Source organism: Zootoca vivipara, chromosome 1, assembly GCF_963506605.1.
Source record: "Zootoca vivipara chromosome 1, rZooViv1.1, whole genome shotgun sequence".
Classification (NCBI taxonomy): domain Eukaryota; kingdom Metazoa; phylum Chordata; class Lepidosauria; order Squamata; family Lacertidae; genus Zootoca; species Zootoca vivipara.
In genome coordinates this window covers 28838068-28861989 of record NC_083276.1, presented here as the reverse complement: position 1 = coordinate 28861989, position 23922 = coordinate 28838068, and the positions used below count along the sequence as shown (strand labels likewise).

General features: G+C 45.2%; 1 protein-coding gene across 3 annotated transcripts in view; it reads left to right on the top strand.

Annotated features, from left to right (window-relative positions):
* Positions 1-23922, top strand: part of TMEM63C (transmembrane protein 63C) — a 79845-nt gene that overhangs the window by 37109 nt on the left and 18814 nt on the right. For 2 of the 3 annotated variants that reach the window (XM_035108112.2, XM_035108111.2), the window contains 12 exons: positions 5056-5144; positions 6349-6588; positions 9772-9851; positions 10930-10962; positions 13298-13385; positions 14444-14481; positions 17124-17266; positions 17540-17591; positions 18670-18778; positions 19543-19616; positions 20001-20081; positions 22019-22139. In XM_035108112.2, coding sequence (XP_034964003.1) covers positions 6394-6588; positions 9772-9851; positions 10930-10962; positions 13298-13385; positions 14444-14481; positions 17124-17266; positions 17540-17591; positions 18670-18778; positions 19543-19616; positions 20001-20081; positions 22019-22139 — 1014 coding nt within the window. In that variant the 5' untranslated portion in view covers positions 5056-5144; positions 6349-6393. The remainder of the gene's footprint in view (positions 1-5055; positions 5145-6348; positions 6589-9771; positions 9852-10929; positions 10963-13297; positions 13386-14443; positions 14482-17123; positions 17267-17539; positions 17592-18669; positions 18779-19542; positions 19617-20000; positions 20082-22018; positions 22140-23922) is intronic. The other variant, XM_035108113.2, reaches the window with a different exon arrangement.

Genomic DNA, 23922 nt, shown 5'->3' with positions numbered 1-23922 from the left:
CCACTTTAAGCAGTCATGGCTTCTGGGAACTGTAGTTTATTAAGGGTGCTGAGAGTTGTTAAGAGAACTCTAATCCCTCCCCCTCCGAGCTACAGTTTCCAGAGTAGTTTAACAGTCAATCCCTCATATTAAGAAACTCTGGGAATCATAGCTCTGGGAGGGCAATGAAATTTCCTAACAACTCTCAGCACCCTTAAACTACAGCTCCCAGAATTCTTTGGGGGAAGCCATGCCTGTTTAGGCTGATTGCCAAAGAATTGATGCTTTTGAATTACGGTGCTGGAGGAGACTCTTGAGAGTCCCATGGACTGCAAGAAGATCAAACCTATCCATTCTGAAGGAAATCAGCCCTGAGTGCTCACTGGGCTGCTCCAATACTTTGGCCATCTCATGAGAAGAGAAGACTCCCTGGAAAAGACCCTGATGTTGGGAAAGATGGAGGGCACTAGGAGAAGGGGACGACAGAGGACGAGATGGTTGGATAGTGTTCTCAAAGCTACGAACATGAGTTTGACCAAACTGCGGGAGGCAGTAGAAGACAGGAGTGCCTGGCGTGCTCTGGTCCATGGGGTCACGAGGAGTCGGACACGACTAAACAACAAACAATAACATGCATGTTTAAGGTGGTACCATAGTCCTTTATGGTGTGAATGTGGCCTACTGTGTATCAGTTCATGTGAGAACTGGAAGGAGGGAATAAAGGGCAGATGAGGGGGGAGGAGGGAGAGGGGAGGTTAAACCCAGCTTACAAGGGACCCCTCTGATTCTCAACGCCCGCGGGTTCTACTGGTGGCAGAAGTGGACTGGTGGGTGGAGGGAAAATGAAGGGACAGACCTTGAGAAAATCCAATGGAAAAGAAGTATAAATGGAAAGTGTTGAGAGGAATCTTTGAGCTTGGCACAGTAGTGTGTTGTTCCCCTTGTGAGTGTCTGTGCACTTAACATTTTGGATGATTTCCCCAGTACTGATGTAGCTCTTCTGTTTGCATTGTTGAGGTAACCAAGGCTTTTGTTTAGGAAAAACTGAGCCAGAGGGATGCCTCTGCATTTGTTTTGTGAGAAGGGACGTAGGAGACAGATTGCTCTGAAACAGACTGGATATTGCAGGGAAGCAAGCTTGGTATTTGGTAATCTTGTTTGGCTGACTGAAGAAAGAAGGTCGGTGCTTGTGGAATGCCCTCCAAGAACTTCAGAGCACAGATGGAGAAATGCATATTTGTACATTCCCCCCAGACACTCTTTTGAGCTGACTAGGAGTGCAAGGCTCCCAAGAAATGAGATTACATTCTTAAAAATCTCTCATTAACATAATTAGCAAGTGTCACCAAGCCTGGTAGATCTGACAGGAAGGCTCAGTGGGAGTTCAAGGGAAGACAAAGAAAAGGAATATTGATGATGTGGCAAAGCTGTGTCTACTTCAGCAGGAAGAGGCAGGAGTCTTGATACCCTGGGCTGAAAAGATCATCCCAACTCTTGTTTTCTACTCCATGCCTATGAGCATTTGGTTTTGATCAGATCTGTAAAACAGGGAGAACGGGATGTACCTAAAATCAGAATAGAAGCTGCTGTGTGCGCCCTCTTTATTTTTCTATGCAAAGATGCTTCTATATAGTAAATGTGTGAAAATTATTAGTGCTTCTTAATGTGTGTGAAGGTCCCACATACTTGTATAGGGAAGGTATAATTGGCTGCAGTTTCCCAGCATATGTACATCACATGTAAACATTGTGAAACCTCAAATGTTGAGGCTGCTGAAGAGGCCAGAGGCCATGTTGGCCGAGAGTCCTGGAAGACGTGCTCTCTGCCTTGCAGGCCTTTTCCCACCTGGCCTGAGAGGTTGGGGCCCGGATTAACTCCAACTACAAAAGACCCTGATGTTGAGAAAGATGGAGGGCCCAAGGAGAAGGGGATGACAGAGGACGAGATGGTTGGACAGTGTTTTCTCGAAGCTACGAACATGAGTTTGACCAAACTGCGGGAGGCAGTGCAAGACAGGAGTGCCTGGCGTGCTCTGGTCCATGGGGTCACGAAGAGTCGGACACGACTAAACGACTAAACAACAACAACAAAAGCTGAGGCTGCTGAACAGATACTTGGGCTGGGGTGTTATTTGGCGGTTTAGGGGGGTTGTTACCCTTGAGTTTTTTAATCTTTATTTTAGATCTTGCCATTTATGTGGAAATTGTGTAGTGTGGTTGTGTCTTTTTTAATGTTTTATTTATTGTTGGGTTGCTTTTGTTATGTTGTAGTTATGCATTTTTTCATGTTGCAAGCCACCTTGAGCATGGTTTGATCTGAGGAAAGGCAGCATAGAAATAAAATTATATATGTATGTAAACACACTTGAGCCAATTGGCCATTACGGTACTTCTTGGCCTAACATACTTCACAGGATTATTGTGATGGTAACACCCATGGAAGAAGCCATGGAAGGTGCTTTCTTGCATAGGAAGAGAGCCAGTGTGGTGTAGTGGTTAAGAGCGGTAGACTTGTAATCTGGGGAACTGGGTTCGTGTCTCTGCTCCTCCACATGCAGCTGCTGGGCATAGCTGCCAAGTATCCCGTATCCGCCGGGAAAACCCCTTTTTTCTTACCGTTTCCCGGCGGTCTCCCGTTTAGGTTAAAATCCCGGTATTGTCCCTTAAATAAGCTTCGGCCCGGCGGCCATTTTTCTGGTGCCGCTTTGCCCTTCTATGGGCACCAGAAAATGGCGGCGCCGGCGCCGGAAGTCGCTTCCGCGCATGACCGGAAGTTGCATGACGCGACTTCCGGTTGCGGTTTGCCCTTCTATGGGCATCAGAAAATGGCGGCACCGACGTCGGAAGTCGCTTTTACGTGTTTCCGGTCATGCGCGGAAGTGACTTCCGGCGCTGGCGCCGCCATTTTCTGGTGCCCATAGAAGGGCGAAGCGCCACCGGAAGTTGCGTCACGCAACTTCCGGTCATGCGCGCGCTGCCGATCCCGGATCTTTACGTCCGGAACTTGGCAGGTATGCTGCTGGGTAACCTTGGGCTAGTCACACTTCTCTGAAGTCTCTCAGCCCCACTCAGTGTTTGTTGTGGGGGAGGAAGGGAAAGGAGAATGTTAGCCGCTTTGAGACTCCTTCGGGTAGTGATAAAGCGGGATATCAAATCCAAACTCTTCTTCTTCTTCTATAGGAAAGCTTCAAACTGTGGAAACAGCCTGAATGCTGACCCTGAAAAGCCTTCTCTGTGCCAGGGGGAAATAATCTCAAAGCTGCAGGTTACTAGGTGTCTCTCTGGTCCAGACGCTCTCTCTGTGAGAGGGTCACTCTTGTTAACAAAATGGGAATGAATTATGCAGCAATTGGCAGTGCCAGATGGCGACTTCCCTGCTGTTTACATAAAGAGGGGAGGAGAGAGAAGGCAGGCACAGGCAGAAAGGAGCTGCACACTCAGACAGAGGGCAGATTTTACTATGACTCTGTTGCCATTTTGAAAGACAAAAGAGACTTATTTCCACTGCCCATTTGAAGGAGGGAGTTGGCATCCCTCTGTTTTGGGAGACAATGGAGGAGTGCGCCTTTGGGGGTGGTCAAACTGTTGGAGAGTTACAGCGCCTGCTGTGGCTTATAGAGACCGATACGGAAGAGACATGTTTTGTTGCAGGTGGGGCAGATGAAGGTGCCTGGTTGTGCTGCTGCAGATGCACCGTGGCATTTCTTCTCTCTGTGTTCCCCATATTGGTCATTCCTCCTCTGGCCACTGCTATGGATACACAACCTGACTGCCTGTCAAAAGAGGGAGACTGTGGCCACACCTTCACACCATACAGTTAAAGCACTATGAAAGCACTTTAAGCATGGCTTTCCCGAAAGAATCCTGGGATCTGTAGTTTGTTAAGGGTGCTGAGAGTTGTTAGGAGATCCCTGTTAGGAGAGCTACAGTTCTCAGAGTACTTGAACATTAATTTCCAAATTAGGGTGCTTCATACATACTTATTGTTTTATTTCATTTACTTGTGTTTTTATTTTTTTAAAAAATATGCCAGCTTGTTGTTGTTTTAACTTTTGAGAGTTATGTGTATTTTTAATAATTATTTTATATTGTTTCATATAAATCAGAAGTTGTTGATTAAAGAGTATGTAAACCGTGTCTGTGCATGCCACTTTTTTTTATTAAAGATTTTCTTGATTTTCAAAGACATATGCAATGTCTCTCATAACATTTTTACAAATCAGTTTCATTTGTTGAGACATTGGGAAGAAAAGGGGGAAAGAGGTACAGTGGTGCCTCGCTTAACGAATGCCCTGCTTAACGAAATTTTCGCTTAACAAAAGGATTTTTCGAGCGGAGGTTGCCTCGCTAGACGAATTCATTTTATGAAAAATTCGTCTAGTGAATCGTGGTTTCCCATAGGAATGCATTGAAATTCAATTAATGCGTTCCTATGGGCAAAAAAAAATTCAAAAAAAATTCAATGCATTCCTATGGGATTCGCTAGACGAATTTTTCGTTATAAGAAAAGACCCATGGAACGAATTAAATTCGTCTAGCGAGGCACCACTGTAGATGGGGAAGAGATGGGTGGGGGTGGGGTCAGGTGACAATGTTTCTATTTTGCTTAATATATGTGGGGAGGGGGTTGTCAGCGTCGCTTGTGCAGGTTCTCTGCTGTTTGCTTGTGTTCCTTTGGTGGTGAGAGATGTTGGGTGCATGCGACTTTTAAAAAGCTTACCACATGCAGCATGCAACGAGTTTAGGGAAACGAATTTGCTGTGTTTGTTCTACCTCACTGCCAACCATGTCCTGTTTAGGTTGATCATTAGAAACCAAGGAAGTTGGCAGGTGAAAACAAATGCTTACAGGCCTGAGCAATTCAGTGGCTGCCAATTCAGCTGGATGTCTGAAGATCTAATCAGGACACTCCTGCCTCTCAAAACAGATGCTTGTTTTGCAAGGGTTGGTGAGGTGTGGCAAGACACGTTTCACCGGATTATTACAAAGAATGATGCAAAGAATACTGGAGGGCCTGTACAGCTCAAGTCACTCAGTTTCCACAAGTTATTGTTTGGTTTTTGGTTTTGTTTTGCAGCAGAGCTCAGACTGCCTCCACCGCAGTGATGATGATGGCTGATCCTGGTGTCTGGAACGGAGTCTAAATCTGGGAATGACTCTTCTTGGGTATGAATAAAAAAGAAACCACAAGTGTAAAGAGGATAGATTGGCTCCTAAGTCCTTGTCATAGAGCATGAGGCAGAGCAGCAGCGGGTGGTGTTGCACTCAAGATCCTGCTTGTGAGCTTCCCACAGGCATCGAGTTGCCATGGAGGACAGGAGGCAGGGCTAGATGGGCCTTTGGCCTGATCCAGCAAGCAGGGCTCTTCTTAAGGGAGTTCACTGCAACTGGTGCTTTGCCTCCTCCCCGGCATTGGGACCATTTAAGAGCTGGTGGAAAACAAATACAAGAATTGCTTTGCTGGTTCAGGCTGAGGTCTATGTAATCCAGAAGCCTATTGTTCATTGTTCTTGGTGATTTCAGAGTGAACAGGGCTGTACCCATGTCTTAGAGGAGGGGTGGCTAACAGTTGAACTCCAAATCCCATCATCCCTGACCATTGGCTGGGCTGGCTGGAGCTAATGGGAGTTAGAGTGCATCAAAGTCCAGAGGCTCATAGGTTAGCTACTCCTGTTTTAACAGATGGGAGACAAAACACAGACCAAGCAGCTAGTGCAATTTCACCCATATTTCCAAATTAAACCAACACTTTGCTTCTCCATGGTCTTTCTGCTATGCTTCACTAAACTATGGTTTGGCTTATCTTGTCATCCAAACCTGAGCTTGTGCTTTAGCTCTTCTGGACAAACCAGAAGCTGTAAACTATAGGACGAACCTTGCTTACAGCTTTTAGTAAGTCTTGAAATAACAAGCCCAGATTCAGATGACACACTGCGCCAAATTGTGGCTTAGCACAGTGCAGCAATGGACTGACCACAGTGCAGAGTAGCTGCACTCTCCTCTACCAGGGACTGGACAGTTGCACATGTGTGCTAAACTATGGTCTGGTATAGCATGGTGTGCAAACCAAGCCGATATCTCTTTGGTTAGACATTTTCTGACGGATTGCTGGATCATATTGCTTATTACTTCAAGGATTGTATTGTATTTGGGTTTTTAAAATGATTTTATTTGCATATGTTATCTGAATTTGTATATTGAGTTTGCTGCATATCTTAGAGTCCATGATCTTTTACTGTTTTTGAAGTCTTTGGTTCCTTCTTGTAAACCCCTTCAATATATTTTATATATTGTAAGCAGCATGTAAGCTTATTAAATAAATAGAGCTTTTAAAGTCTCCTTCAACCCTGCCCCTCTTAACTTTACCCAGGTATTTTGCAGAGTAAAGCTCTCTAGGAGACCACCAGCTTCATAGATGGACAGGATGTACAGAACTGATCCTCTGGCAGGAAACTGGAGCTCCATCTCCCTGGATGACTCCATATTCCTGGATGCCCAAAACAACAGCACGGAGCAGTGCTTCAACGCCCATTCCCGCAGCTCTGTCCTGCAAGGGCTGCCGTTTGGCGGTGTACCCACGGTGCTTGCCCTCAACTTCATCATCTGGTTGGTGAGTGAAGACGGGAGGTCCTTAATATCTCATTATTAACCATGCGTTACTTGGGATCCACATTGCTTCACATTCAGCTGGGAATGGGTTGGCTTCATCATTATTAGATGAGCCGTTTGCTCTTCTTTCAACTCTTCCCAGTATCTATGTGTACATAGGTAAAGGTAAAGGGACCCCTGACCATTAGGTCCAGTCGTGTCCGACTCTGGGGTTGCGCGCTCATCTCGCATTATTGGCCGAGGGAGCCGGCGTACAGCTTCCAGGTCATGTGGCCAGCATGACAAAGCCGCTTCTGGCAAACCAGAGCAGCACATGGAAACGCCGTTTACCTTCCCGCTGTAGCGGTTCCTATTTATCTACTTGCATTTTGACGTGCTTTCGAACTGCTAGGTTGGCAGGAGCTGGGACCAAGCAACAGGAGCTCACCCCGTCACAGGGATTCGAACCGCCGACCTTCTGATCAGCAAGCTCTAGGCTCAGTGGTTTAACCACAGCGCCACCTGGGTCCCATCTATGTGTACATGCTATCTGTATATACCAGGCATCCCCAAACTTCGGCCCTCCAGATGTTTTGGAGTACAATTCCCATCATCCCTGACCACTGGTCCTGTTAGCTAGGGATCATGGGAGTTGTAGGCCAAAACATCTGGAGGGCCGCAGTTTGGGGATGCCTGGTATATACTATCCACAGTGGCTATAATTTGCCTTGGGAGACACAGGTGGGCTTGCCGATCAGAAGGTCGGCGGTTCGAATCCCTGCGACAGGGTGAGCTCCCGTTGCTCTGTCCCAGCTCCTGCCAACCTAGCAGTTTGGAAGCACACCAGTGCAAAGTAGATAAATGGGTACTGCTGCGGCTGGAAGGTAAACAGCGTTTCCATGTGCTCTGGTTTCCGTCACGGTGTTCCATTGCACCAGAAGCGGTTTAGTCATGCTGGCCACATGACCCGGAAAGCTGCTATGGACAAACACCAGTTCCCTCCGCCTGAAAGTGAGATGAGCACCACAACCCCATAGTTGCCTTTGACTGGACTTAACTGTACAGGGGTCCTTTACCTTTTTACCTTTTTATAATTTGCCTCCATTGTCAGGGTCAATATGCCTCTGACTACCAGTTTCTGGAAACAGTAGCTGTTGCTCTCATGTTCTGCTCCCTCGTTTCCCAGAGGTAAGAACAGGATGCTGGACTTGATGGGCTGTTGGCCTGAATCAGCAGGCCCTTCTTACGTTCTTGTTTCAAAAAATACAATTCACTGTCTTATTTCCAAAAAGGGAAGCGGTTAGAAGAGAACACACTAAAAATGTTCCACACTGATAATAGCTTGCCTTAAAAAGCAGATATTTCTCCATCCTGAGTTTGCCATGTTATCAGTGCTGCTGTGTGTAGAATAACACCTGATAATTGATGACACTGCTGTACACAGTTCATGTTACTCTGCTTCTAAATAAGGTTGCTTCTTCCTGATAAAGCCTAGGGTGGAGCTGCATGTTACAACACAAAACAGAACCCCCAATCCCGAGTTAGCCTTATACCACTAATGTTGTGTAGTGGTGGGAGACTTGCTGGGGAAACTGCAAGTTGGGTAGGAGATGTTTAGTCCCTCCCCCTGTCTGACTATCTCACTCTTCCATATTTTTCACCTTTTCCAAGTCCAGGAGTAAACTTAAAAGGGAAATTTGGCTTGAGTGTTTGTGTGCTTTGCAAGGGAAGACCAGCAGGCATCATTAAGGTTAAACACTCCCTCTTCCTTCCTGGCCATTCATTCTCCCATCTCACTTTCACAGTATATCGGCAAATGCAGGTTTGGGCATGAATTTTTGTTTAGCTAACATCTTGTGCTGCCCTTTAACAAAATACCAAAATGTGTGAAAGCAGAAGTGTTCAGCAAGACAAATGGTGGTGATGGTGGTGAGGACCACCCCCTCCCACCATAGAAACATGGACCTAATAGGTGTGGAATATAGCACTTATGGAACACTTAACTCTCCATTGGAGGTGATAAGGAAGAAAGATGGGTTTGACTCTGTAGGGTCTCGATTTATATCGTTTATTAAAAATAGTACAGTAATCTCTCCTCAGTCTCAGTCGTAGCAGCGACTATTGAGAAATTATCTTAACACTTAAGACTGAAGTATACCCTGTGGATGTGAGCTGAATTTGTAATGGAAAATTTTTTCAAAGTTTGTTTTGATGCCATGCGGATGACTGCATACAAGGTTTATTATTATTATTACTATTTATTGAATTTCTTGGTCACTTTATCTTGCGACAACCCAAAGCGACTTACAACCAACCAAACAAAACCAAAAACTGCACATAGATACATTAAAAACAAGAGGGAAAAGACATTAGGTCCATAGAATCATAGAATCATAGAAACGGAAGAGACCACAAGGGCCATCCAGTCCAACCCCCTGCCAAGCAGGAAACACCATCAAAGCATTCTTGACATATGCCTGTCCAGCCTCTGCTTAAAGACCTCCAAAGAAGGAGACTCCACCACACTCCTTGGCAGCAAATTCCACTGCCAAACCGTTCTTACTGTCAGGAAGTTCTTCCTAATGTTTAGGTGGAATCTTCTTTCTTGTAGTTTGAATCCATTGCTCCGTGTCCGCTTCTCTGGAGCAGCAGAAAACAACCTTTCTCCCTCCTCTATATGACATCCTTTTATATATTTGAACATGGCTATCATATCACCCCTTAACCTTCTCTTCTCCAGGCTAAACATACCCAGCTCCCTAAGCCGTTCCTCATAAGGCATCGTTTCCAGGCCTTTGACCATATCTCACCCTTTTCTAAAAGGCCACATATAGCTAAACACCAAAGGCCTGGTTTTGCCTGGTGCCTAAAGATATGTAATGAAAGAACCAGGTGAGCCTCCCTGGGGCAAGCCACCAAGACCTGTTCTTGTGTTGCCACATTCTGGACCTTTCATAGAGCAGGCACACAAAGAAGGGCCTCAGATGATGGTTGCTGGGTCTGGGTTGGTTCATATGAGACGAGGCTGTCCCTGATGTATCGTAATCCTGAGCCTTTTAAGGCTTTATAGGTTAAAAAAGAAAACCAGGCTTCTGTCACGATGTGAGGCCATAGATAAAGGGGAAGGACACCTCTTAAGGGTGGGCTCCTCTCAGTCCCATGAAGAGGGTCACCTAAGCTGTAGCTTTTCTGTCCCCTCCTCCAGTTCCTCCTCCTGGTCTTCTCCTGCCTTCGGAAAGCAGCTTGGGACTATGGACGCCTGGCCTTGCTTATGGACAATGACAGGTAAGAATGCAGCTTTCCTAAAAGGATGAAGGTGAGGGTCTGAGAGAATAATAGGAGGGCAGTTTTCTGTAACCGAAAATAAGAGCCCCAGGAAATGCTGGCTGGTGCTGCTGGGCTGGCAACAAGGGCAGCGGCCAGCAGCAGCCCCAAGGCGGGGTCCCAATGGGCAAAGATGTCCTAGAATCTGCATGACTGAGGCAGTGTAAGAATGATGGAAGGGGTCCCTCCAGTGCCTGCTGTACAACATGCATGGAACCCTGATCAAGTCAGCTTTCTTACCAAGGAAAGAAAGTTTTCTAGTGCACATGAGCATGTGTTCACTGCTCTGACAGCAGAAACCTCAGAATGCAGCACAGCGGGGGGAATTCAGCAACACACTGTCTTGATAGTTCTGGCAGCACAAACATTTCTGCTTGCCAGACAGAATGGTCTCCCCTTCCCTCTCCCCGCTCACTGTTTGGGGGTGGGTGGTTCTGCCAACCCTCCAGGGTGGATTTGGGGGAGGTGTGGGGAGAAGTGAGGGGGAGAAAGCCCTGTTGCACTAGCAGAAACCCTTGTGCATCGGGTTTGTTGAATCCAGCCAATTGAGATAGATGATAGATAGATAGATGATAGATAGATAGATAGATAGATAGATAGATAGATGATTGATAGATAGATAGATAGATGATAGTATTTTTGTTATCTGTATTTTCTTGTGTTAAGTACACTGCTTTGATTTTTTTTATGTTTGTTGAGCAGAATAAACAAAAGGATGTTCTAGCTACCTCTATTGTGTTTTAGAACTCTTGCCTATCTCCCTTTGATAACTGCTTGAAGCAGTTTAGAATAGGCATAGGCAAACTCGGCCCTCCAGATGTTTTGGGACTACAACTCCCATCATCCCTAGCTAACAGGACTAGTGGTCAGAGATTATGGGAGTTGTAGTCCCAAAACATCTGGTGGGCCAAGTTTGCCTATGCCTGGTTTAGAAGAACTGTGTGAATCCGAAGTAATAGCAGTTGATGTTTTTTATTATTATTGGATCTAATTATTGTTATGATTTCTCTCCTACCACCCACCCCCTTTTTTTTATCAGCCGTTTTCCTCCAAGCACATGGAACTCCTATGAGTAATGATATGATGGCGACAATGGGACTGAAACATTGGGAAGATAGGAATTCTTGTGAAAGAAATGCATCCCCACTTCTTTTAAAGGGGCAGACGACTTTCCCAAAATTATCTCACTTTCTCATCTGAATTTCTCACAGTGAAAGAGAACAATATTCTCTGCCTGTACCTGGGGCTCCCTACCCTTTTAAAAAAATCCATTGGAGGCAGGGGGGATATCTTATTTTTCTTCTACAAATGAACTGAACCTATACAGGTGAAAGAGAATTCCTAGAAATGTGCTATCAGGTTTCAAATCAGATGAATTTGCTCTTCCTTCATTGAGTTGGATTCGGACTTATTCCTACTCATAGTAAACCGATTGACTTCAATGAGTCTTAAATTTTACGTTTCAGTGAGCTTTAAGTAGGACTAAGCCTCACTCCAACCTGGTGGGTTGTTTTTTTAAAGAACATTGGAATGGACCCACCCAATCTTCACCTTGCAGTGGCTTTCATTTCCTTCACAGGACATTCCCTATAGGGATTATACTTAAATGGCATGGAATAGCTTCTGGTCACACTCTTCTAGAAAGTTCTCCTGATCCTTACTCTCTGGGATATTGGTTATCTGGTGATGATGGGATTGTTTGGTTATGGTTTTGTTCCCAATCAGGAGGTGGGGAAAAATTACTTCTGGTGTTTACACGTGTGGGGCACGGGAAACAGTCAAAGTCAACATCTGACACTTTCAATTTTGTTTTTTACATTACCACACTAATGCTGTGGTTCCTGATTTTAGTTGATTTCAAGTGCTATCCTTCATTCTAAAATGACACACTTCCATTGTACACAGTGGGCATCCCTTATTTCAGACGCCACGGCTCTGAAATAATTGTTGTTGAAATTCTGATCCAAGATTCCTGTTCTAGTGTCACATGAGATTATTTCTGCTGCATCTTCATCTAAAGGGTCTGTCACTTTCCACTGGTAGTTTCATTTGGCTCTGGGTGTCATTCATCCCTTCCCTTCTTCATAGTGCTCCTATCCTAGATAGTAATAGCAAAGAAGCTGAGGTAAGTTTTTGTTCCGATCAGATTCCCACCCCCACCCCTTATTATTCACGAGCTTTGAATCTTCAACCGTAGTCCTGGGGAAAAGTGGTTGTTGATATGGATCCCGACCTACTTGCAAGGTGCACATTGGAAGTGGGTGGGAGTCAAAATTCACAGTTAGTAGGTTGAGCAGCAGCAGGAGGAGGAAGCAAAATCCTGCACAAACTTCTGCCCTTGCCCAATTTTATTTTCACGGGGACTTTTCTTTCCTCATCCCAGTACTGCAAACATGGGCTCTGTGCTGGATTAGTGAGGTCTTATCTGTGATGATGTAGCAGATTCAACGATGTCACTTTCCTGGAACAGAGGCAGGAACTGTGCAGCCATCCGTAACCACCATAACCTCTAATAGTGAAAAAGAAATGGAGGGAAATGGTTGGTCTCCCTGCGGTAGCAGAATCCAGGCTGAATTCAGGTGATGGAGCATTGAAGGGCATAGAACACCTGCTTTGCACCAAGAGGGTGTCCTGATAGCCCAGAGCTTCTAGCTGCTCAAAAAGGGCCTGGTACATTGGCGTGATGAATATTTATCAAATGTTGTCAGAAGGATCAAGTTGGTGGTCTTACAGCTTAAGAAGTCCATGGCTTTTCCAGGACCCCAAACTCGTACAAACACATTTTTTTTCTGTTCCACCAACACAGACCTCCCCCTTGCCCCCCCCCACACTTTTTAAACTTAGGAGGCTTGGCTCTTTTGCTAGGAGCAAGCAGGGTTGGGGCAATGAAACACATTCTAATAGTTTAATTGGCTGATTCCATGCAGTCAAGAGTATGTGGCATAAGTGGATATGTACAGTCACAGTGCATTTCATTTTAAGATGCTGCTGCTATTTGCTGCCAGGCAGCCTACTTCCCCTTCAGGTCAGCACACAAAAATACTTGTGAAACTGAAACTGCTTCTTTCATTGGAGAAGAGGAGACCCTTGATCCCTACTGGCTTTCTTGAGCTTTAGCATAATCATGGAGTGCTGTTGGTGCAACTTAAAAATGTCAACCCCCTTTGTCTTTCTCTCTCACCCTTCCTCTTGTGGGCCTCTCTGCTTTCGTGGGTTGTGAGGTGAAAGAGCTAGACACCTAAAAGTTGGTCTGATCAGAATGATGTTTTTCTTTCTCCTCTTTCCTTTTCCTTTCCCCCCCAACTCTCATCCATACTGACCTCCTCTCTTCTCTTCTTCTTTGCTCCCTCTGTGCTTCTCCCAAACACATGCTCTTTCTTTCTGCCTCTCTTGCTGGATACATGAAGCCTCACATCACTTTTCTATGGGGAGCAAAGTGAAAAGGAGAAATCCCCATCAGAGACCAGCCCACTGGACACCGACAACAAGGATGTGGTAAGCTTAAGTGCGGAAAGTAGGATGGAGCTGTATTCTGCTGAAAGGAGCTTCTGTCACTGTATGTAAATTGGGTCATCCAGACATTCAAGAAAGGGTGGGGGGAGTAGAGATGACTAATGTTTTCAGAGTGAATAGTGCTTTTCTGGAAAGCCGCCAATTATGCTATGATATTATTCATCCTAAGGCAGACAAATAGGAGGTGATGCTCGGTAGCCTAATGATCTTCATGAATAACTTTCACTATTTCTAATCCTGCCATTTTCTGAAAAACTGTTCATCTGATTATATTGTTGTTATCTGGAATGTGAAACATTGGCTCCCAGTACATTTCTGAGCACAATTCAAAGTGTTGGTGCTCACCTTTAAAGCCCTAAACGGCCTCGGCCCTGTATACCTGAAGGAGCGTCTCCACCCCTATCGTTCACTGAGGTCCAGCTCCAAGGGCCTTCTGGTGATTCCCTCACTGTGAGAAGTGAGGTTACAGGGAACCAGGCAGAGGGCCTTCTCGGTAGTGGTGCCCACCCTGTGGAATGCCCTGCCACCAGATGTCAATGAAATAAACTATCTGACTTTTAGAAGACATCTGAAGGCAGCCCTGTTTAGGGAAATTTTAAATTTTTAGTGTTTTATTGTGTTTTTAATATTCTGTTGAGAGCCGCCCAGAGCCAGATCGGCAGGGTATAAATAATAAATTATACTTATTATTATTATTATTATTATTATTTATTTATTTATTAAGAGCCAAGCTGTGTCAGACAAATGGTCCATCTCTCCAAGACTACTGCCTTTGACAGTGACTAGTACTGTACGTAGTGGGTTTTTTAATGGAAATGCACAGGAAAAGCAAATGGCACTTACTTGCGTGTTCTTTCTCCTAATGATTATCTAGGATCATGCTCATTTACATTGATCTGCACCATATCATTCCAACACAGTTGCAAATAAAGACATAGCCCTAATTTTTGGAGCTTGGTGGGAACATCAGTAGATCAGCGGTTCTTGCCTAATTGATCTCATCCAGCTGGCTCATTTTGTTTCTCCAATTTCCATTCTAGGGATTCTGTTCCTGGCTCCTGTCAGTCTACCAGATGAAGTGAGTACATGCTACTTTTGGATGGTGACTGTTACATGTCTTATTCCAACTTTTCGTGTAATTAAATCCTCTTGGGTGAGAATCACAGATATGGTGACTTTTTGCCATGAACCATTCACATAATGAAATGTTTTAAGCTGCAACCTCCAGATAGGGCAAGATGTGGCCTAATTTCAAATGCCCTCTGCATCTCATCAGTTCAGTTCTCCAGCAAGAATGATTTGCCATCCTCTGGCAGCCCACTGGGCAGGGCAGAAGAGAGAGAGAAGGAGCTTCAAGATGGTGCCTACTAAGCATACTTGCCTAGGAGTTAGCGCAACCAGACCAAGGGAGGCTTAATTTTGAGTAAACATGCATAGGATGACATTGGTGGCAGAGATGGAAGTGTGGCGTGAGATCTGTAATTAATGCCAAATTCTGCTACACCGTTTTGCCCTCCAGTTCTGATATGCTTTAACACTGCATCACAGCGGTAGATTCAGAGGCTCACTCATTCTATAACTTTCTGGCCCCATATATGTAGATTCTTCTGGATGTTAGTTTGCCCCAGAAAAGCTAAGGTCTTTAAAGTATTAGTTTTCTGGGACATTTGGAAACAGGAGTCGCCAGTTGACTTGACTCCCTCTTCTCCCTGGCTTAAAGCACAGACCCATTTGTATTGGTAACGGTTGATTAATCGTATTATTGATCAGATAAAGTTATGAATAAGGCAAGAGGCAAACAACAGCTAAGGGTAATCCCTATTACAATCCTGCCATGGAAGAATCCTGCTTCATTTCGCCCCTCCCTGTCTTCCAATAGTTCCATATATCTTCATGCGATAACAAGCTTACTCACTACACCAAGGGTGGAAAATGGTCGTCGTCGTCCCCCTCTCTTGAGGGCTGCATTCCCTTGGGGTAATCTGATGGGAACCACAGCCCAAAGCGGTTGGAAGCTAGGGATGGAAGGATCTGCAAATTTCACTTCTCTTAGTTCCTCTTTTTTCCAGTCTTCAGTTCTCCACACATTTCTGCAGCAAGTTCTGATTTTAAAAGAAACAAACTCCTCGTGAAAATTCGCCAACATTTTCAGCACTTTCTCCCAATAAACACATTTTTGCTCTAGTTACAGGTAGGTAGCCGTGTTGGTCTGAGTCGAAGCAAAATAAAAAAATTCTTTCAGTAGCACCTTAAAGACCAACTAAGTTCTTATTTTTGTATGAGCTTTCGTGTGCATGCACACTTCTTCAGATACACTTGAAACAGAAGAGCCAGACCCTTATGTATATACAGAGGGTGGTGGGGGTGGGTGGGAATGGGTGGTGGGCTGATAGGAGTGGTAAACCTGTTGATGGCTGTTAACGACTGCTGATGACTACAATAGGTCCTGCAGGGGAAAAGCAAGGGCTGAGGCGCTAAAGAAAGCTTGATCATGCATAATGAGATAAGAATCCTATGTCTTTGTTCATCCCAGGTGGCTCCATGGTTTTAAGCTTGGTAATGAGTTCCAATTCAGCAACTTCTCTTTCCAGTCTGTTTCTGAAATTTTTCTGTAATAAAACAGCTGCTTTGAGATCTTGTATAGAATGTCCTGGGAGATTGAAGTGTTCTCCTACATTTTTCCTCTGACTATTTTTTTTCTAATATAATGCATCTTTGTACGTTTTTTCCACTAATACGTTCATTTTTACCTGCACTTTCCTGTAATGCATTTTTGTAATGCACTGTTCAATTGGAGAACTACATCACAACATTCAGCTAAGTGCAAATTTGATAGATTCGGCTTCAAATGCAAACCCAATCAGATATCTTCCCCTATGATAGCTGAGGAACCTTGTTTTTCTCTCTCTGCCACCTGCTCCTTCCCCAGTTTCTCCTCGCCACCCTCATGAAATTAGGTTGAGGACCGCTAGAGGCCCACCTCTGTGCTACACTAATAAGCTCCACTCCTCATAGGGATGAGAGGAGCCTCCATGGGCTCTCCCTGCCCACTTGCTCCACTGGCAGGAAGATGACACTTGAGTGAGGGCCATCCAAGGGGCTTGGACGACCCCCTTCCAGTTCTCTTCCTGCCAGCTCCACAGCAGGACAGTACAGGATCCCCTCCTCCCTACCAAGAAGGAACTTACCATGATAAAGTCCAACTTTTGCTTCTCTACCTTTGTGAGGACCCTGCCCATGTCTGCAGAAACCTTGTGCCTCCTGAACATTAAAAGCCTTAAAGGTAAAGGGACCCCTGACTATTAGCCTTAGTGCCTTTTAAAAGCTATGCTGGTTATTAAAATGGGAGCAATGGGGGTGGCAGGTTCAGTAAGCAGTGCATTAAACCTCCTTCATTTCTGGCGCATCATAGTGAATTCATGTTCATAAAAGGGAAACAGCAGAAGAAAAATTCCAATTCCAGAGGTCTCTCCCTCAAGACCAAATAACACCGTGGCTGTTTTTCATCAGCCATTTTACTCCGCTAGATGTGTGGACATGAATCCCTATCAAACATGGTTGTAAAGCCACTGCTTAGTCATCCATTTTGCACTGGACCTGAGAATGTGACGAACTGTGTTGTTTTGATGTTTTCTTTCTCGCAGGAAAAGAAAGGAGGGGAAACAGATGGGATTTTGTGGCTCTGTGCTGACATGCCTTCATCTCTCTTTCTCTCCTAAGGGATGAGGAAATCCAAAGCAAGTGTGGAATCGATGCCACCACCTACCTCTCCTTCCAGCGGCACGTCTTGGTGCTGCTTCTGATCATCTGCGTGCTCTCAGTGGCTGTGGTCCTCCCTGTCAACTTCTCTGGGGATCTCCTGGGTACGTAGACTGCGCCAGGGCAGGCACAGAAACCCCTCCAATTGCTCTCCCACCATGTAATTAGTGGTGTGTGGCCACAGAGAAGCATTTGGACCCCAGGCCTTGTCGCCATCCTTGTACTAAGAGCCCCAAAATGCTGCTGTTTGCATAATGTTGTAGGCATGGCTGTAGAAATGAGGGGGTTTCTTTAAAGGCACCTCTTGTGACAGTGCCCTCTGGTGTCAGTGATAGCTCATCTCTCTCTCTCTCTCTCTCTCTCTCTCTCTCTCTCAGGAAAGAATCCAGCTAATTTTGGCCGAACCACAATTGCGAATGTCCCCAAAGAGTACGTGATTTCTTTTCCTCAGAGTTTTGTGTTTTTGACTTTATAACTTGACATTATAATTCCTGTGTGTGTGTGTATGTGGTAAGGTGGTAGCTGTGGTCTAAACCACTGGGCCTCTTGGGCTTGCCAATTGTAAGGTCGGCAGTTCGAATCCACGTGACGGGGTGAGCTCCCATTGCTCTGTCCCAGCTCCTGCCAACCTAGCAGTTCGAAAGCATATCAGTTTAAGTAGATAAATAGGTACCTCTGCGATGGGAAGGTAAACGGTGTTTCCATGCGCTCTGGCACTCGTCACAGTGTTCCATTGCGCCAGAAGCAGTTTAGTCATGCTGGCGACATGACCCGGAAAGTTGTCTGTGACAAACGCCGGCTCCCTCGGCCTGAAAGCGGAGTTGAGTGCCACACCCCATAGTTGAATTTGACTGGACTTAACCATCCAGGGGTCGTTTACCTTTACCCTTTGCATGTGTACACATGTATGAACCTGCTCTGTGCAATTGGTATGAGCAGTAAGTATTTAGGTGGAAGCCACAAAAAGGAAATGTTTTTATCCTCTACAGCAAAGCAAATATGGGGGGCAGGGGGAGAAGGGAATAATATCAAATCCTCCAGGGTTGGTCACTGGTTGCAGGAATTCTTTTGAACATTGCTACAACCTCATGGCAACAAATTCAGGGTCACTGTTTTTACACACAGTGCAATTTTCTACTCCTGGTCTTTGACCCGTTCCCCATATTTCCATGACTCTGTGATGATCTCAAAACATAGAGTAACAAAGATCCAGGAACTAAGGTTCTACATGGTTCCTTCTCTTTACAACTATTGGCGAGCTTTTTATGTGTGTAAAGATGCCGAGGTATTTGGGGTACTTCTGGGCTAACTCTCCATGAAACTGTGATACTGTTATGTGAGGGTGGAACTTGTTGCCTAGATAGCTGGTGAAAATGCCTTCCTCTGAATCCACATCCCATAATGAGGGGTTCTAGGTGTTCTTCATGTTATGGCTTCCTTATCTTCTGGCCAAGATCCCTTGTATTTCCTGTTTGGGGAAAAATGTATTTTGTTTTGTCTCCTGTAGTGACCGTCTCCTGTGGCTGCACAGCATCTTTGCCCTCCTCTATTTCATCATCACCGTGCTCTGCATGGCTCATCACTCCATCCAACTTGAATACAAGGAGAATGAGAAGGTAAGAAATACAGTGGCCCCATTCACGCCTTCCCCTTCTGCCCTTTCAGAGAAACACTGGGCAATGAGGTGTTTTCATTGTCCTTTGCTAAGGGAGATCCTTGGGTCCAAAGCTGGTTTCAAGAAGTTCACACTGGTATGGTTAGAATGTTGGATTTTGCTCTGAAATAAGGTAGGTTGAAATCCCAAGCCAAACTAATTTACTAGGTGGCCTTTTGCTCAGAAGAACAATGAGGCAAGCGTCTTATGTAGGAAAGACTCCTATATAAACAATATTTTTTTTACATCTTTATTAATGTTATGAACTAGCTGCAGGTGGGAAAGTTAATTTAAGTCAAAAGTTTTTAAAGAGAGAATGGATCCTAATATGTTTCAGTCAGGTAACCATCCACTGTTGGGGAATTTTGGAGTCTGGTGCCTGTGTCCTTAATGAGAGCTGTGAACCAAGAATGAGAACTCCCTCTTGGGTACCTTTTATTTTAATTTTCATGCCACCCCATAACAAAATTATTTGGGTAGCCTACAATAGGTATAAAAAAAATTAAATACAAAAGAAAAAAACCCGTAAAATAAAGCAGCATAAATATGTGTTTAACAACTTACCACTTTGCATCGTGTCTTAATGCCTTGGCAAAATTTCAGAATTAAGCTTTATCTGTACAGAATTCTGGATACCCTGCTTATTTGTAAGAGGGGGGTAGTCTGGTCCTGTTGCTCTCAGGTGTCTCCTTTTTTCAGGAACTCTCTCCCTTTCTTCTCCCTAAGGTGGCCCGGACCCTGATGGTTACCAAGATTCCCAAAGATATTATGGATCCCTCCCTTGTCATCAAACATTTCCAGTAAGTGCAACTATAAGGTGATATCCATACCTCATCCTTCCCTCTTCCCTTTTCTTCTCTTCTAGCTAATAATAGTCACTCACTCAAGGTGGATGGGAGACTGCCTGGGTACCACTTGTACAACACCCTGGGTCCCAGGATGGGTGAAATGTGGGATATAAATATACAAAAATAAAATAAATACATTCCTAAGGTAATGTCCCATTTTAACCAATCCCTGCTACAACAGCTTTCTAAAGACGTATTCTGCCTTTCATGGTACCATCCCAGTCTCCGTTCCCTTGTGACACCAGGGATGGGATGGGCAGGATTGATCAAGCTCCATCACTTCCTTTACACAGGTGAGCATGTTCCTTAAAGATTTTGATTGTCTCTTCTCAACAGTGAGGCTTACCCAAGCTGCACAGTGACTGGTGTCCAGTTCTGTTCTGATGTTCGCACACTGATGAAGTTGGATTCAGAGAGGTGGGTGTGTTGTTTTTCTGCTGAGACCCGATTTTTTCCTAAACTCCTTTGATTCTAGTAAGCAGATATCCTGATATCAGTTTTACAGTGCAGTAGCAAGCACCTTTCGGCAAGATTGTTCTCACCCAGCCTTGAGAAGTTGCTTCAGGCACTTTGCAAGACACAAGGGAGAAGCTTGTGTCTGATCCTTTTAACATGACAAAGACTTGCATCTTGGCAATTATTTGCTACATTTTTATTTATTATTTTACTTGGAGCACTTAGGCTCCCAGAGTGGCGCACCTTGGATAAAAACAAGATGGTCTCTGCCATCAGGTTTACAATCGAAAAGGCACAGCACAGGAGGGGAAAGGAACAGGGAAGAAAGAGGGGGGAAAGCAAACTCGCATGTCAGTTCTTAAAGTAGAATAGTAGTTCTAACAATGACCAGCTGGAATGGAAACGGTTAAAGGGCAGACCCATTTCTGGTCTGTGTCACTTAAACATACCATTTTTACCCATAATTCCATTCAGGCTTCACATTTAATCTGCAATTTTAAATAAATTCCTCTCAAGGTATGTCTCTAAATACACTGCCTCAAATCACAACTTTTTACTCCGTGAATGAAAGGAGATTGGAGGCCATGACAGGCTTTCTCCTGTGAGTGCAGCTCTTCTTCCATGAATGGAGGCTCCCATTCACAGAGCCAAAGGATCCAAGCCACACACCCTGATACCTATTTAAACAAGTACCTATATACTTGAGTATAAGCCAACCCGAATATAAGCCGAGGCACCTAATTTTACCTCAAAAAAACTGGGAAAACTTATTGACTCGAGTATAAGCCGAGGGTAGGAAATGCAGCAGCTACTGGTAAATTTCAAAAATAAAAATAAATACCATCCTATGCCTTTCCCAGCTGTTGGTGGCGGGGGGGGGGGGGGAGAAGTGGCGAGGAAGGATCCCTTCCTCACCGCTTCTCCCTCCCCACCACGTCACACAGAGCAGGCATAGGACGGGGGTTCGGAGAGTCGCAGTGCAGCGCTTCTCCGAACCCCCGATCCTGTGCCTTTCTCCGCTGCTGCCTGCCTCACTCGAATATAAGCCATTTTTGGTGCTGAAAAAGTCGACTTATACTTGAGTAAATACGGTATTTTGTCTGCATATTTAAATAAATATGTAAATGCCAAGAGCTGCGCTGCAGCATTATTTCCTAGGAACATCACAGCTGAGGTTGAGGATGTAATTCTGTAATGCAGGGGTGGGAAACCTCAGACCCAGAGGTTAAATGCAGCCTTCCGGTCCTCTTTATCTGACCCTGAGAACTGCCCCCAGTCCACACTCCTCACTGGCCTGGCTGGAAAGTATCCCTGAACTATTCCATGCCTCTTTTGCTTGTCTGGATGAAGCATAGGGAGGGACATGAATGGGCGTGGAGACACTAGAATGCTGTACGAAGGCAACGTTTACATCAGTTTTTCTGCCCACTTTTGTCCCCACTCACCATTGTCATGTGGCCCTCAGAAGGTTGCCTGGAAGGGAATGCGGCCCTTGGGATGAAAAAAGGTCCCCCACCCCTGCTGTATGGAATCCGAAAGCCTCAGACCTAAGCAAAAGCAACCACAGTTGTGCATGCATGGAAATACACTTGCTGTATTTTTCCATGTATAAGACAATATTTTATCATTCAAAATGATAGGCAAAAATTGTGGGTCATCTTATACATGGATAGCAGTGGGTAGGTGGGTAATTGGTGGCGGCAGCCAGCAGGAGATTGTCAGCGGCAATTGGCCATGTGATTGGCCTGCTCAACAACTTTGGGCAATTCCCCCCTGAAAAATAGGGGTTTCCTTATACATGGGGGCGTGTTATACACAGAAAAATACGGTAATTCTGAACACAGTGATTCAATGGGCAGCCTTGTTAACTTTCCGCTCTGCTTCGTTTTTGCTGGCAGGCGCAAGGCAATGAAGGGGAGGCTTTACTTCACCACCAAGGCTCAGAAGGAGGGGAAAATCATGATCAAGATCCACCCCTGCTCGCGCATCTTCTGTTGCCGTAGTTGCGGCTTTGAAGAGGTACAGAATGAAATTCAGGGCCTGCACGTGAAACTGACCGTGGGCATTTATGATTGTCCATTACCCTGTTGCTTTGTTAATCTGCTGGCTACCGACCTAAGCTAGAGACAATTTCCATGTGAAGTTTGATTGTGTGATTGCTTTTATATCGTGCTTTCCCCCCCACACACACACACACAAATGTTTAGGGGTGCTTTCATTTTGACTCAAGAAAATCTCCATTTTATAGTTTGAATCGGGGGGAAATAAATACAGTAAATGGACAAAAGTACAAAGAACATGCATTACCTCGTATTACACAGCTGACAGTAAAACACCACACATCCACATTCCACACTGCTTCACACATTAAACGCTCACTTCCATCTGAGACCCAGGAAACATATTGACAGGAAATGAAGCCATCGGAGGTGGTAACAACGAAACTGACCAATCACCGTGCTATTCAACAGAACTGATGATTCACCATGCTAGAGAAGAAACTAAAAAAAGTTAAAATTTTAGTTTCTTCCGTTAGATTCACAAAATGTTTAGGGGTATGCGTACCCCTGCGTCCTCCCAGAAAAAAAGCACTGCTTTTATATACCACCTTTCCGCCAAGGCACCCAGACATGGTTTGTAGTTTTAAAATATGAAAACAAATGCATGTTATAAAACGCAGAGTGGCCGCACAGGTCTCTCCAAGAGCTGATGGCAACATGCTCCCTGGCTTGTGTTCCCTCGCTACTGCCTTCCCTCAGGGCACACTGGTCTTTCTCAAGGCGCCTCGGGGAAATGTCACCCAGTGACGGGAGAACAACTTGGCAATGGGAGTGTGTGTGTTTTTCCTGAGCACTTGCCTTCCCCCCTGGACCCAGTTCATGACGGAGCTGAAATTGGTCTGCTACACAACTGGCCTTCACCTGGTGAATTGGGACCCACAATTTTGTTAAGCCAAAGTCAAAGATGCGCCGAGCCAGTGGCACTCTTCCCCCCTCCTGCATGCACATTTTGTAAATGTGAGGAGGCTTGTTTGTGTCTCTCTCCCTCTGTGTTCAGAACATATGAGATAGAGAAAGGATTGTATAAAGACAGGCATACGAGGGATTTTTTTTTTAAAGACCCAATGTTTCAGATTAGGACTAAAGGGGATTGTTTGAGCACTGAGAGAAAGCTCAGTGAAGACAAGAATTTATAGAGAAATGGACAAAAGGTAAAGGGACCCCTGACCATTAGGTCCAGTCGCAGACGACTCTGGGGTTGCGGCACTCATCTCGCTTTATTGGCTGAGCGAGCCGGCGTACGAACCAGAGCAGCGCATGGAAACGCCATTTACCTTCACACCAGAGCGGTACCTATTTATCTACTTGCACTTGACGTGCTTTCAAACTGCTAGGTTGGCAGGAGCTGGGACCGAGCAACGGGTGCTCACCCCGTTGCGGGGATTTGAACCGCCGACCTTCTGATTGGCAAGCCCTAGGCTCTGTGGTTTAACCCACAGCGCCACCCGCGTCCCTCCAGAGATGGGCCCAGCATTTCAGATTGGGACAGAAGTGGGGATCATTAGAATATCCATAGACAGTGTGTCTGAGAGAGAGAGAGAGAGAGAGAGAGAGAGAGAGAGAGAGAGAGAGAGAGAGAGAGAGAGAGAGAGAGAGAGAGAGAGAGAGAGAGGCACATGAGGTAGTACAAGTTAAAAATGGGCCCAACATTTCAGGCTGGGACTAAAGGCAGGGCTTGGGCTGAAACTGTTACAAACTGTTTCACGGTTCTACGTCATCTCTGAATCATAGAATCATAGAGT